The sequence below is a fragment of the Myzus persicae genome, unplaced genomic scaffold (genome assembly GCF_001856785.1).
Source record: "Myzus persicae strain clone G006 unplaced genomic scaffold, MPER_G0061.0, whole genome shotgun sequence".
NCBI classification, from domain to species: domain Eukaryota; kingdom Metazoa; phylum Arthropoda; class Insecta; order Hemiptera; family Aphididae; genus Myzus; species Myzus persicae.
This window is the reverse complement of record NW_019101674.1, coordinates 1116217-1132925: the sequence shown is the minus strand read 5'-3', so window position 1 is coordinate 1132925 and position 16709 is coordinate 1116217. Positions and strand designations below refer to the sequence as shown.

Here is a 16709-nt window from a genome sequence, read left to right as displayed (position 1 = left end):
GATATAAGTGTACGGGTGTGTGTGTGTGTGTGTGTGTGTGTATGTGTGTGTGTGTGTGTCGTCACGTTGAACGAACGAAATTATTGTTATTATTATTTTTTTTTTTCGTTTGAAACTTACCGCCTTTGGAGTCCTCCGACTCGATGGGTTGCTTCAGTGCCGTGATGTCCCTGAACGTGAGCAGGAACAACACCACGAGATCCCTCTCGTTCTTGATCGGAGCTATTTGCATCAGCAGCCATAACGGTGTCTCTAACAAATATCATTGAAAAACGGTTATATGTGGTCGCAGGCGGTAAGTGGTTTTCGTGACGTCCGGCGTGACCAAAAGCGTGTTCGCCTGCTCCCTTTACGACAATTTACTGTAGCATAATATTATAACAATTTCATCTCAATTATAATATTATAAAATTGTCGTCTTATCCACCAAAGTCAGCGGTTCCTAACCTTTTTTCTATTAACCTACCCGTAAGCTTAATACTTTGCTACAGTGTACCCCCCCCCCTCATTATAACTTTTAAACTTTCTTCACATAATTACCCTTAAAAAGTTTAAATGAAAACCAATAACAATAATAGAATATAATGGGAAAATGCATAATATATAATGTATTTATGTTTTGTAATAAAACACAAGAAAAAAATTAATGTATCATTTTACTTAATTAATGAGTAAACAAATCGTAATTTAAAATGTATGTGTTATCCTTGCCTTTGACGAGATTAACATATATTCCCCCATTACACGATTTTTTCCAGGTTGGGAACCACTGCACTACGATATTATTGTCTCGCAAAATATTATGCGATCAGCATTACGACATCATTCTGCGAAACTCTAAATCGGAATGACAAACAGTACTTTTGGCCACGTCGACGTGTTCTTTTTTTCTTTATACAACAATATGTTTTTGATATTGTAACAAGTATTTTCAACAGGAAAAAGCTACCGAAAAATGTCGGATACGGTGTATCCGACCGACGTAAATATAAGTGTCTACTTATTGGCAAAGTCAATTATAATTATAATATTGTTTATTTCAACTTACATCTAATTATATACCCAGCCCTAATTAGGCCGTCTGAAGGCTGTTTCATATAACGGCCAATCGTTACGCGTTTAATAATATTTATAACAATATAACAGCATTACACATGAGTCCGAAAAATCTCCACGAATTTGTCACTCTGTCGATATTATAGTAGCTGGTAAAATTGCATTGAATACAAAGTATTCATCGCAATCGAATCATTAGAGTCCATAACAGTTTGGTTAGGTCGTGTTACTATATAAATAATAATAATATGACATAGCCTCAGCCGCATCTATTTTACACGAACGATCCCTTTCTCGTCGTCGTCTCTGACAAATCCGAGGAAATTTTTCAGACGACTCAAGCGCAATGATAATTATACATACGTAGAAGCGTTTCTAATATAATATATTATTATGTTTACTCCATACACTTGTACTTATATGTATATATAACTGTCGAGGTGTAAGAAGCGGTTTAAAAGCTCTATAAAGTAAGTATTCTGTTTCGTATAATATATAATATGTAATAGTAAAATAATAATAATTAAAATGGAATAACTACGGTCTTCACGTGAGAAACATAACCCACTCACCAAGCGACAATTTATAACGGTGGTGGTTTTTAATCAAGAACAATGATAATAATAATAATAATAATATTAATAATAATAGCGATTATAGTATCAAAAATAGTAATAAGAGATACCGTCGAGCTATTATTAAATATTATAATATTATTATTTTCGTTATTCGCTTACATCCGGCCATTGGTGGCGGCCCACGCATTTAAATACAAGCGGTTAATATTGTTAAATTCTCTAAAAATATAACGAAAAAATAAAAATAATAAATTTGGAATGATAATAATATAAATAATAAAAATATGCAATGTACACTTTAAGATATTATACAGAACAATTGAACAAACATGTCCATGCCCTGTTATCCTTTATTAATGAATTTTTTTAATTTCTGATTTTTAGAATAAACAATACAATATGCTTAAAACCCATATTTTGAAATTATTTTTATTTTTATGCCATTTATTTAGTACCTTGTGAAGTTTAACAACTCTTTTTTACTGGCAATAAATTATTAATCAGGTGTTTTTTTTTTTTTTGAAAATGTTGACGCTTCTTAATCGAAATTCGAAAGTAGTTTCTTAGTTACTAAACTTTATGTACCTACTAAAAGATAACAGTCCTTAATAATGTTTTTACATAAAATAAAAGATATGAGTATATTTTGTGTTATAATATGGTCTTGTATTTTTTTTACTTGGACAATTTTATCAAGCTTTAGTAAATATAAATTTAATATTACTTAAGTACCTTCTGTAATACTAAAACCCGCATATTCCCAATGTATTTTCATAACTTTTGAGCCTATTATCGTGGACTTTCTTTTACACTCAAAGACTTTTATCTGGATTTGCGTTTGATGTACATCAGACATTTTCAAAAAATGAATCTCTTCAATAATTTTCGATGAAAAGGGTAGTTATAAATTGAAAAAAAAACATTTACTGCCAGGTAGATCACTTTTCAAATCGAATGTAAATATGCAAATATTTGAAAATATGATTTTAAAGCAAACTAAAAAATTCATTTAATCAGTATTTGAATAAATTGATTATTAAAGGGGAAAATGGGGTAGACATGCCTGGTTAATCGCTCTGTATATTTAAATATAAAATTATGGTTTAAATATCCACCTAATCAAAATAATAATAATATACGATCTTAGACCCTAGGCTACTATAGCTTTTTGAACGTATATATACGGACCTACATATAATAGTTATATAATATACATTTATATGTACAATTGCGTTGTTCGACCGCATTGTACGTTGTCATTACATTTGTCGGCGTGCTTGGCTTTACAGGTACGCATGAATGAAAATAATAAACAAACAAAAAAACAAACAAAAGAAAAACAATAATAATAATAATATAATAATTTAATGACAATATAATATTATATAAGCCATAACGATAACATACATTTTGCACATTTATTGCAGTGCGATAACTTTTACAGGAAAAAACAAATTTCTCTACCAAATGCATGGATTAGCTGATATTGCCACATTGGATTGAAAAAAAACAGTTTCTAGAAAATCTACGGAATAATGCACATGTATAGGAACTTGTAAAATACTCTCTCAGAACTCTAATGTGCAGTATGAGTTGTATTATTAAACATCCCGGTAGGCATAATAATTTGCCAGTCAATATTTTGACCTCGCAATTAATTATTAGTGCTCTAAAATCAGAACCGATTGAATCACTAACACGTTTATTTGACTTTTTCAACTTATTGACATGTTGATGATTGAGCGTTTTGTGAAGTTCAAATTACATTAAAAATTGTCCAGCTCAAATATTTTTGTCAAAAATATAAATTGATGTTTAAAAAATCAAAGCATTACTAGGAGAATAAATAGTTTTAAACTTTAGAAATTATGAACGTGTAGGTCTTTATTACAGTATATTAACCCATCGTTGGACAAAAGAGTCCAGATTCAATCCAACCTAATTCAGCCGAAATATGCAGATTTCGCTGAAAGAAATTATCACACTCTACATTATTATTTTATATTATATTACAACACAAAATAACAATAAATAAAAAAATATGGAATATATGTGTATTATATTGTCATCGTGCATACAATTTTGTTAAAACAATCGGCTACGAGGTGTAGTTCAAAATGGCGTCCGCCTGTGGCTTCTGAGGGTGTTTTTAAATTAAAAGCGAATAAACATATTATTCTCGCGGGTTTCTATATATATGTACCTATATATATATATAATGACAAATCGCTAAATTAATTACGCCGGGGGCTTATCGCAAATACTGAGCAAGAAAATATATTATGTATAGGAATATTGTATATACATTAAAAAAAAATAATAATAAAATTAAAATAATAAAAAAAAAAAAAAATTAAATAAAAGAAATGATTAAACCGTTCATTCTACGGTACCTGCTTGGTCTTTAAGCCAACATACCTTCTGGCAGATCTGGGTTGGTACATATTTAAAACAAATAATAACTTCTGTTAATTTTTTAGCTGATACTAGAAAATCGTTGCTTTTCATATTATTATACAATGCAACGACAATGACACAAAAAAATACATTATATTATTATATTATTATGATATAGATACAACAAATAACACACACATATATTATAATACAATTAACAGCGTAGATGACGATATTCGGTAGGTATTATGTTTAATAATAATTCTATGTGACGCTCATGTGCATGTGAGCATATGCTACGAATTATTATTTTATGTCGGTTCTATGTGCATTTATAGAGAGTATTATATTTAATATAAATAATTAAATATTTTTTTTTTTATAAATAGTAGACTGCGGGGAATCCGACGAAAATTCTGCATCCGACCGTAAATAATATTATACGCTCTGCATACCGGTGGCGTATTTGGGATTTTTGAAAGGGCCGACGAAACGTTATTCGACTATAAAACGTGAATTATACGGACCAAATATTATGTATAATTATATTATATAACATCATAGGAATTAATATTTTTGTATTCCAATAATAGATACACATTACTGCTCTTATGACGTCATCTACGATCGGATATTTCCGGTATTTGACGCCATGGAGACAACCTGTAATTGAGTCCAGACGACCAATTGCGTATTGGTAATTTTTTTTCATTAGTCACTTGCATGTTGTAATATCCGACTATATAAAATCAGACCTATTGTTTTAATGTTTTTTTTTAATGGGATTTTAACCTGACGTATTTTATGATATTAATGTTTTCGTGTGTTTTAGATTTAATTAGATTTTTATTGTTCTAGCCTATAAATTATTGAATGAGTACAAACGTTAATTTTGTAATAAGTATTAAATGAGTATATGATTTGTTTATAAAAAAAGGTTTCTGGTATAAATCAACCGAATATTACAATAAGTTACAAACTAAGTTTTGTTTTATATTTGGGTGTGGTGACCTGATACAAATTACTTTGAATATATGTCGCAAATGTTTATGAGAAATGTGAAGTTTGAATATTACGGAAGCAACTGGTCCATAGTTTTTTTTTTTCCGAGACACAATAAAAAATGTATGTCGTGTAGAATTTTTCTCTGCACGCATAATATTGTGTATTTTAATAAAACATCAAGTACAAATAATGGTAAATTTATCGGCCATCGGTAATAAAAATAATATTACTAAGCGGTCGAGTAGGGGTACTCTTCTCGGAATCGTTTCATCATGGTATATTCTATGCTGGCAAAGGTCCCGGATCGTCGTGAAACGAATAACGAACAAACGAGTGGCCAACACACATATTATAATGCACTATATAATACTTTGATATACGGAGGTAGATACCCGATATGTGGTGAATATTGATTTGGGGGTGAGATGGGAAAAAAAACCATACAAAACTATGCAGACGTAGACTCCGGGAAACAACCCCAAATTATAATAATAATAATAATAATAATAGTACATTACGTTATAATAGTACGTGTTCATGTTTGATAATAATAAGACAGGAGAGTTACGACATCGGGATTTAACTCGGGGATGACATTTTGAACATCGGACGAGTGCGAATTTTTAAGTTCTCACTCGAATTTCACGTGAAACATTATATGGTCGGCAAATATTTGAAGACAACCGTTTGAAGTTGACTTACAATTGCTACAACGGCGATGGTGATTATGGGTCACATACCACCCCTGATACCGACCCATTCACGAGTGTTGATTGTTCTCTCTTAGGAGTTTCCGAAGACCGTCTCGCGCAATAATAGAGGTATTGTTTTTCATCGGTTTGAAACTGTCTGAAATTTTTTTTACCCTTTGGGTAAGCCATGCGTATGGTTTTTATTGGATAAAATCATGTGAATTTATGGCGCGATATCATTAAACGCATTGCTTTATACGGAGGTCGACAGATCGAGTTTGATCGGGCAAAATGTTTACGAAGTTAATAACTAAAATTTAAAACTTTTTGCGATACGTTGAGCTCCAATATAAAAGAAATCAAAAATAAATTGTCTAATTGAACTGTTCAAACGTTCCAAAATGTAATTCGAAATCAAATCCATTTTTGTTTTAAATTTAGTATTTAACAAATCTGTGATTACGTACGAAGTTGAGAATAATTAGAAGGAAATTATAAACTAAAAACTATATTATATGTAGGTGGGTACGGTTAAAATGAGTGTTGTCACTACAGCCTTGGTCGTTATTGCGTGCATTTAAATACGAATCTGCTGTCGTTATCGCTGTAATTTTGAATATACTTTGTAAAAATGGTGTAACCTTAGGTTATTTAATATTTTCGTAAAATTTTTCAAAGACCGAGGTTCTAGATTGTTCCACCGAAAACCCCTAAGTTAAGTGCCACGCATGTGTTTTACGTAAGTATACTAGTTTCGGTGTACGGAGAAAGCCTTATACCATTGCTTGCGGAAAACGTGTATAAATTAACGTACATAGTATGGGCTTTAATAATTGTCTGACGGTAGATAAAATACAACGTTTGGGGGTGGAACCGAAAGGATGGGGGTTGGCTAGGTGGTGTAGAGAAGCAAAGGTCCTGGTACGAGAAAGGCACGGCATTTGTTTGAAATCCTTTTGCACACGCACGCACGCACACACGCACGGACGCGGATCGGCTGTAAAGGTAAGAGGGAGGGGGTAGGGGTGCGTCATTTGTGTCTATTTGTTTTCTGGAGGACCGTTTGGACAAAATAATTATTACAGCCAAAACTGAAACGCGTGCCGTACTCGTGAATATTTTAATATTTTTACGATTAAAACCATTGAAAACTGTCTAAATATAACAGTACCAACGCGGGCTCGCATTTACATATTATAATAATAATAATAAACCAACATAAATATTCAACTCTGCAGCGCAGTGTTGTGCGTAATGTGCATACGAATTGTTTTTCGCCCAACAATATGATCGAAAAATTCGTATTATTACGTATTAAAATAATTATCAGTCCGATACTTGTGAAGTTATTAATACGATCCATTTTTTGAACACAGAAATACAAATTTAACATTTATTAAGTATTATTTAATTCAGTAATTTGAGGAAATAATTTTAGTTTATAATTTCAAAATTATAAACAAAAAGGAACATGACAAGTTTATTAATTATAAGAACAGTAAAAACGTAGTTAAAAACTCTTTAAGAACTGTTTTTTAAGAAGTCAATATTGTATTCAATCTAATCTTTAGTTTAAAGAAAGTATGCAGACAATAAATTGACATTTCTGTTTGTTTGCGTAATATATATTTTTATTTATTTGATATTGTGTAGAATTGTGTCGAGTCTTAAACCTTGGAAAATTTATTATTTTAAATATTGCATATTATTTTCAGAATTGTCAAATAGAAATTTAGATAACGTAGGAAGTACCTAATTTATACAGACACACACACCTACACATAAATACATATTTGAATCTATAAAAATGTTACAAGTAATGACATACTTTACAGTTTTTGAAGTGTAAGTTCCTTTTTTTTTCTATAATGAGTAAGTCAGATGAACAATTTTAAGATGACTTTTATATTAAGAATAGGGAATATAAGTTCCCGTTAAAATAAACTTTAACTTAAGTACATATTTTATCAAAGGATTAACTTCATATAAAATGATTTACAACCAAAAGTTAAATTAATTATTTCAACATAAAATGATATAAATAAGTTAATTATTCAAACCATTGATATATTCATGAATTATTGTTTTGTCTCAAAAATATTATAGTTAGAAAGTCCGAATCGTTAAGTGCACAGATATTGTTTAGTTTTAAACTATAACTAACATTAATTTGTTTTTTTATAGCAAATAAATGAAAACTTTTTTATTTCTTGTTAAGAATGCACACATACAATTACAAATGTAATTATTTTTGAAATATTTATGTCATTCAAGACACCATGCAAACGGATTTGAAAGCTATTTAAAGTTATTTAAAGTTTGGGTAAGCGATTGTGTTGGGCAACGCCGAAGTAATTATAATATATATATAATATATATGGTCTTCTAAACTATGTCTTTTGGCTCGAATTCACTAGAAAGCATGCCAAAAATCGGAAACGGAGTTATCATCCGAAAATGATCGAGAGATTGCATATTTTTTTTAAATCGGCAAATGGATATTGTGTATTACAGTTGGCGAACATCGGGTAATTACCGAGTAAAATGATTAGATTCCGCTCAAAATGGTATGATTAATATATTATTAAATAGTATTTCGTATTGAGAATTCAAATATTTATATCGAATTATCAAATCGAGTAATAACGTTTAGATCAGTTAGTATTTTGTCGAAATGTTTTCGTTCTCCATACAAATAAGTACCCACCTACTTACAATTGAACCACAAGCATTGTGATATAAGTACCAGTATTACCAGACGATTAGAATAAATTATGACAAATAAATTAATATGTCACCGTAGAAATCGATAACACAATAGTAAGTATAGTAAAAATAAGGCGTCATATTAATATTGAAAATTAATCCAAAAAATAAGTTTTTTAAAACGACACTCACTTTTTATAGGCTAGAAAATAATCAATTGTTTAAAAACACAGTTTTCGAGTTTGGGTATATATACGAATATTCCAAAAACCAGAATTTCTATGGATGTTACAGTACAGGATATTATTACGGGGGTTAGGACACGTCTTGAAAAATTATTACTCTATGTATAAATATATTATAATGTACGGAGCGTCGTAATGTCATGTATTTCACTAGTTCAAAAAACTACACACAAAAGTTCAAGGGATAGTGCGTCATAATAATAATATACTCATAAACTATATTATGAACTGTTGTTTTTTATGATTTTTTGACAAATTCCATGCACTACCAAGGTTATAAATGGCACGATAAAGGTATATTTAATTTTTCTTGGTCTTTCTTGACGAATTTCTAGAATTACACCGTACGACAAAAAATTAATGTGAGTTTTGAAAAAAAATTTAATTTTGACGCTCACTGTTGCATATATTATATTATAATATGGACACTTTATTACTATCTTTGAGATGAGGTTCACCATCAGCATTTGTCCCCCTTCATCATAACACAGTGTATATTCTATACTGTATTAAACTATATATTATTTGTCTATTTATTAAATAAATGAATTGATTTACAACCAATAACATAATGCCTAAAAAGTAGACTTTACTATACTATAATATAAGCTACCAGTCTGCTTTTTATTTGTTTGAATGAAAATTCTCCTCTCTCTGTACTGTATAAAAACCACTTGCCCGGTCAGTTATTGTGATTAATGTGACATTTCGAGTGACCAGTTTATAAAGGTATCGTGGCCTTTTGAAACTAATTACTTCTTTTTTGAAATTAAATAATATCGACACACGAGAGATGTAGATAACGGAGCACAAACGAAAAGAAAAAAACCCGTTTCGACAGTGGGACATTTATTTTTCGTTATATTAAGGCTATATACGTGAGCGTGACCGGAAGAGGATATCCGTTTCGACAATGGGTCGCCGCTCGCATTGTGTCCGGGAAATTAGGTCCGCGGAGTGCGAACGAATAGGGTCACCGGGGTGTGATTTAAGAATCAAATCTTTTCAAAATCGCCTCCTTTTCCTTTTATTTTTTTGGCATCGTCACAAAGAGGTCCACTTGACAACGACAGCGACGGTGTTCGCAGAAAAAAATACATACATGTGTGCACAACTTTATCTCACATATGCGCAGGCGCACGGTCTGTCCCTTAGTCATCGCCTCCGTCACCGAAAAAGTTTGGAAACTTTTCAATTTGGTTAAGTGACTTGTACCGAACCCTTTGGTGAAAACTTCGCTCCGTTATTCCATCACCTGTTTTGGCTCTGCCACCCCTCCAACCTCTTTGTACCAAAGACCCTCAACGCCTCCTACCACGTTCACTATTCTCTGATTCCACTGACCATGTTAAGAGTTCCAGTGGACATATCGATGTCAACAATAGTTTCCAACGTTTGCTGTTGTTGAAACCACTCAAAGGCCAGTATTGGTTCTATGACATGCGATATTGGGAGAGAGAGATCAACGATATAATGTATCATTTTCATCAAAACTATAGTATAATATGGCAATATTCATGGTCAGCCAAGAAGGTTTGACGTTTTCGAAAATTTCAAAATAGATTATTCAAATAAGTACATTATGCAGTTTTAAAGACAGGAAAATTACAAAAAAAAAATTTAATTCAAGAACAAAAATATAGTATAAAGGGTGGCCATTTGAATATTTATCGGGATTTGTATTTGAAAACTTTAGTTTCGAGCATAATTTCACGAAGACAAATCTGGGGATCGAGTGGACCACTAACAAATTAAGTGGCACGGAAAATGTTTCCTCATAAAAGCCTTGGATGCTCTATATGCAGGCCTACCAATTTCCTTACCACCGAATCTCAATTACCTGCCAAGTTTAATATTATGTCAACCGATTCAAAACACAAGTCCCAGCGCCCTATGTTATTTCCAATCCAAAAACATCACACCTCCCCTTGGCCAATATCGTGATATACTGCCAAATTTCATCAAGTTTTCGTTTTACTGTATTAAACATTCTGACAACTTAATCATTTTTATTACCATGTGGACGAGATTTTTAAAAACGGAGTGAAATGTATTTATTTTTTTATTTACTGGGACGGTGTAAACACCATTGTCTTACTGGATAATAAAACCGAGAAAAGTTAATAGCTTCGCGGTGGTTACAGGATGTATTGCGTGTATAACAATATTTTTATAATTTAGTATAATGTTTGTTACGTACGCCACGAACACGAGAATGTAAAAAATTAATGTTATTTGTCTTTCGTCGTCCTCGTTCTATATTCAAGAATTAAAACCATAAAAATAACTATATTTAAACCACAGCAGGTATAATGGGAGTGGTAATAGTTTTTTTTTTTATTGGACTATTAGCTGATAAGAAACGAGTACATAATAATAATGTACAATAGGTACATATTATTTCAAGGTAACACGAATTCCGACAGTACACAGCGATAAGATGAAAAATGTTTATATTTTATATTATTATACGATGATGGCCTTGTTTCAGGGTTTTGGCAAGATATTAAATTTTCGTTGATTTACGGTTCATCAGTGCAGAAAGTCGGTCCCATTGGGACTTGGTATGAAAACACATTTTTGTGTAGCAGACGTAACAATATTAGTTGTTAACGGAGTAGACATATTCTACATATATGTATGTATACTAAACTTATATAGCGTTTTCGGAAAATTCTCCAACAGTTTGGAAAAGGCGAATACAGCTAGTTTAGGCGGTGTATAAATATAATATAAGTGTTTTAAAAATGGTTGAAAAAAATAAATCTGTGAAAATCATTTTAACGGTATTAAAATATATTTGAGTACGTTCTATATTGTACGGAATAATCGAAAGAAATCGTAGCAACATATTTTTAGTGTTCAATATTCTAACTTTATTGCGAATCTGAAAATGACTATCATCTCTATATTAGACAGTTATGATTGTGCGACGCAACCATACAATATCATCTAAAACCCTCTATATCATAGTTAAACAATACGTTAACAGCGCAATATTATCGACAGTGGTAAACATCCGCAAAAAAAATGTCAAACCGAAATACAAGGATTTATAAAGTGTTTGGTCACGTGATATTATTATTCATACGAGTGCATAATATAGTAGTATGTTTACCGGGAAAAATGTGAGGTAATTCGTTTCGAAATGTGCATCGACACAGCGATCGTGGTGTAATGGGTCGGACGCATTAAACTCGGTAAATCAACAACAGAGACCGAAAGTGAATTTTCTCATCATTCATTGGTTGTTCAAAAACAATTGATTTCAACAAAAATATGAAAGTATTATTGTTAATAGATTATTTGCTTACTCATCTGCATAAGAATAATAATTATTCAATATTTTTCAACTGAATAATCTTTAAAAAAAAAAACATTATTTTTTTATGAATAATAATTTATTACAAGTTGACTAAATTTGAAATGATTATTCAACAAATAATTGCTTCGCATACAAAAGAATATTATTACAATGAGCGAAGTCGAAGAACAATGAAAGGCGATACGAATGGCCAGTGTTACTTGGGTGGGAAACATACAACAATATGTTATACTATTACGTATGAATCTTCACTTTGTTGGCGGTTATGAATATCATTATGTCTCAATAAAAACGATGGTTTGAGTGCTTTTCAATAAAAAATATGATGTTGGACAACCCGAAGTATAGGTACTCTGGGACAATATAGCGAGCTGATACTTAAAGTTTCAAACACAATAGTATACAATAACATAATAGCATTGATTCGTTTTTTTTTCGTCGACGTAATATTAATAATAATAACAATAAACGGCATATATTTTATCAATCGATGACGGTGATATGATTAGCTTTTTGTTTAATTTCCGTATCTATATTCGAAGGTAAAGATGACTTTATAAAAATGCGTAATCTTTGTTTTAGAACAATTTTTACTGAATATAGTTACTAGGTAATAATATACAGAGTGATTCGGTGGTTCACTAACCGTGCTCAACCCCATTTTTCTTTAAATATTGAACTCATTTTAATTTTTATTTTTGGAATTTCTAAAATAATAAAACATTTTTTTATATTAAATATTATAATTATCTTAGATCCATATACTTTTCGTATCATTAAAAAAGTATTTTGTTAGAGATTTGTACTTACTAAAAAGTATTAAAATTTAATATACTGTCTCTGCAGACACAGAGATGATGTGGCGGAATCTAAAATCTTCACATCCACGTAACGACTTCTATCATACGTATACGATGACGAAAACCATTAACTTGTCCAAAAAGTGATGATTTATTAACGCGCATAAATTTGTATAGTTAATTGTACCGTGCCGATAATAATAACATATACCTACATATTACGTATCGTTGTTATTGTTATTATACTACCAAACGTGGTAGATGGGTAGATATTTCGAATTGAAGTTCAGTGTGATATCATTGGTGGTGGGGGAGGGGGGGGGAGGAATTGGTTGTGACGACCAACAAACTCGTGTAAACAGCCATTTCTCGGCCACCGTCGCGTACATATTTTGAATAATAATGCAATTTATTTTTTGTGTTATGTAAAATAATATGCGTGTATACGTTGTACCTATATAATACCTATACGTTATATTAATCAGCCTGTGTTCGATTTTGCTCGCCAAAAGTATAGTTATTATAATATTATGGCCTGGCAAAACAAACACCACGGCGATCACGGACCACCGACTATATACGAACGTTTCGCGTCGTAAATCGTCGACGCTCGAAAACGTGCGTTTCCGAAATTTGTCGGCTGATTATCGTTAACATTCCGTTGGTTTATTTTTTTTTTTTTTGAAATCTCTCCGGACACCGATCGACGGCAATTAAAATCCGGTTGCAGTGGTCGCGGTGGTCGTGGGTCTATTTACGGTAATCGCGGAGACACGACATACCGCACATTGCAGTAATAAAATATTATAACGTCATTGTGTTGGCCGCCGGTTCGGGCCGGCGGCATCCGATAATATTCTAAAAACGTTCATGTCGGAGCAGACACTCACTGTTCTTTTTGTAGAGCAAGATTTCGAACTGGTCGTTGTAGTGGCTCTCCAACACTTCGTCTATCCTGCATATCGTCTCCTTGTCCGTGAGATCTCCGTACATGAATGAGCATCGGCATGACTTTTGCATCACCTATATGTACGGCGACGGGGGAAAAAAAAAAACAAAACCCGACCGGTCGATTGGTTAGTATTTTAGGGGGAAAAAATTAATTATTCATCGACGTGGGAGTATAATAGTACAAGGTTCGTGGAAAACTCCACTCCGTTGTAATTATTATCAAATCGTCACCAGTCGACGAGAGTGAGTGAAATAGTGTGTAGGGCGTATCGTAAAAGTATACTCACCTCCGCCCGATTATATCCGGAAATCTTGCAGAACGACTCGTTGCAGTAGACAATCGGAAAGTCGACAATCTGAGCGTTGGCCAAAAGGAAACTGCTGTCTGCTGTAAGAGAAAACAAAACCGTTTTAAGAATCATATCCATTTTGAATAGTTAATAGTATTTATAGTAACATAAGAGACTGTGTTGCGTTTTGTTTTTATTTTTCAACATTAAACCTAAGCACTATACTAGTAGTTAGTACCAAATGCACATTTAAATTTTTTTGGTTGTAAATTTAAAATATAATAATTGGCTATAAAATATAATAATATTGTTATATTTGGACGTTATTTTGCCGAAAATACGGAAAAATCTAAAAATATAGAACATTATAATAACGGTGTATTGTATAACTTAGTTAATTAATTAATTCCGTAATGCACGTCGTACCACGCGCACAATTAGATAGGCGATGTTTTTTTTTCTTGAGGGTTGTACCTACCGAAAAATTAATTCAAAATGCACATTAATTTTAGAGATAGGTAACCATTAAAAATTATAAACTCGTAAGTGCGCATGAAATATAATAACTACTAACTAACAATGTAGCAGGTACTGGAGTACCACCAGAAATGTATAATAAATTATGAACCTATCATGAGACAAAATTTTGTCAAATTGGAATTGTTTAAATCTTAACTTTCAAGAAATTTTTTTTTAATATTATACAATAATAGTAAACTACTAACATATAACAAAATGCTAATTCGTATTTCTTATAGGTATTAATATCTAATTGCTGTATAGGTTAGTAGGTGTAAGAAGAGCATTGGAGTGCATTTTAATCGGTATTATTTTAATTTTATAATAGTGAATTAATAAGTAGACATTTAATACTCGATATTGATTTAGATACTTGAGTTTAATACACCTATATACTATATTATACGACTCAAGATCATATTTATTTATTTTATGATGTTGTAATGCATGTATAGTATTAAGTAAAATAAAACTGCATGATATGTTATGCAATGTTTTATATTTGTTGTGATTATGAAAATAAATGTATGGCTAATTGGACGTATTACATTATCAACTAATTTTCGACCTGTGTCTTTTCGAGGCCATTTCACTTGGCCTATAGCATATGCCTATTCCCAACGCCCATAGAATCCAATTATTCTTTTAAAAAAAGAGTTTAAAGGGTTAATATTTAAAAGGTAGAAACTAGAAATTTAAAAAGTAAAAACAATGTTAAATGTTAAGTACATCCTGATAGACGATAAGTAATTATAGTTAAATATTGCGATGAATGTTGAATTATTGGTAGCTAAATGTCCATAGTGTTTTAATTGTATTGTTATCATGTTGCAAGTTCACGTGTCATAATATTTAAATTAAAAAACTAAAAGTCTTAAAAATATTATTCAATTTTAATTTGTTGTATCGTCTATTTTCTTCTACTGTAGGCGACAAACAATAATTTTAAGGGTTATAATGCACTAATAATTACTATCGTTTAATCTTATTATTAGAATATTATAATAGTAACGTGTTGAGCACATTTTACTAAATTTGATACCACGAACTACTACTATATGCGCAGAATATTACGTAGGTATAATAGGTGTACTACCTAGGTAACTCATTAATACATATCTACCATGGTTCTAGTACACTCTAAGTAAGCACATTAAGTCCAATTCACTCCTTGTCTCTGGCATATATGTCTTGCATCAAGTTCGCGTGTATCTACAAAATGTTTCATCATTAGTACTAGAAACACGCAAGCAATGTGTATCGCACGATATTAGTGTACATTCTATCGTTGATGCCTATTATAAATTATTTTGCGTGTACATTTCATTTTTCCAACAATATCGCGCGGTTGTGGATCAAAACTACCCAATGCTAAATTATTATTTATAGTCAGACTTGAAGCCCCCATGATTTCGATTCAACTTTCATTCCCATGTCATGGAAGATTCGATACGTACCAAATATTTCCAAGTTAAATAATAAATATTTCTTCATCTACAACACAGCGGTTCGAGTACAAAAATCGCTTTTACGGCCCACTGGCCAACGGATATAATTATTATTTCTATTTTAAAAATATTGTGAACCAATCGTTCTTAAGGAATTCAATGTGAATAATTTTCGAAGTTTGTTCGTGGGTAGTTATATCGTGGCACGCACACACTACTAATCTGTAGTCACTAAAAATCGTTTATTTTGGTCCATCGTAGCGAAAAAAAATCATATAATGCGATGATAAATCTGCGTGCATAATACTTACATATATTTATATGAAGTAAACTCGAAATTGGTCATTCCGATTTTTAAGTTTTTTTTTCTACTCTGTGTGCTAATATTCTTGGATGTTTATAAATTATTTAATATTTACAATTTTAAATACAATTAAAGGAAAATATATCGTCTCTAAAAATCAACATAACAAAAAATTGCACTTTATCGGTAAGAAGTACGACAAAAGACAATATTTCGTAACGAAAAACGGTTGTGATCCTATAGAGATTTCAGATTTCAATTAAAAACATTCTCGACGGCTGCAATAATAACCATTGAAAACGCTATCCCATCGAAACGCGATATTAGGTACTGATATGCGTAATAATATTATCAATATTAATATTTTAACCGGCGGTGGAGATCGACGGTGCC

The 16709-nt window shown here is 31.4% G+C and overlaps 1 protein-coding gene across 9 annotated transcripts in view; it reads right to left on the bottom strand.

Annotated features, from left to right (window-relative positions):
• Positions 1–16709, bottom strand: part of LOC111030074 (potassium voltage-gated channel protein eag-like) — a 227644-nt gene that overhangs the window by 40583 nt on the left and 170352 nt on the right. For 5 of the 9 annotated variants that reach the window (XM_022309399.1, XM_022309407.1, XM_022309404.1 and 2 more), the window contains 4 exons: positions 14043–14143; positions 13695–13827; positions 4053–4064; positions 121–252 (listed from right to left, as the gene is read on the bottom strand). In XM_022309399.1, the coding sequence (XP_022165091.1) occupies positions 121–252; positions 4053–4064; positions 13695–13827; positions 14043–14143 (378 nt within the window). The remainder of the gene's footprint in view (positions 1–120; positions 253–4052; positions 4065–13694; positions 13828–14042; positions 14144–16709) is intronic. The other 4 variants (XM_022309403.1, XM_022309405.1, XM_022309402.1 and 1 more) reach the window with 3 other exon arrangements.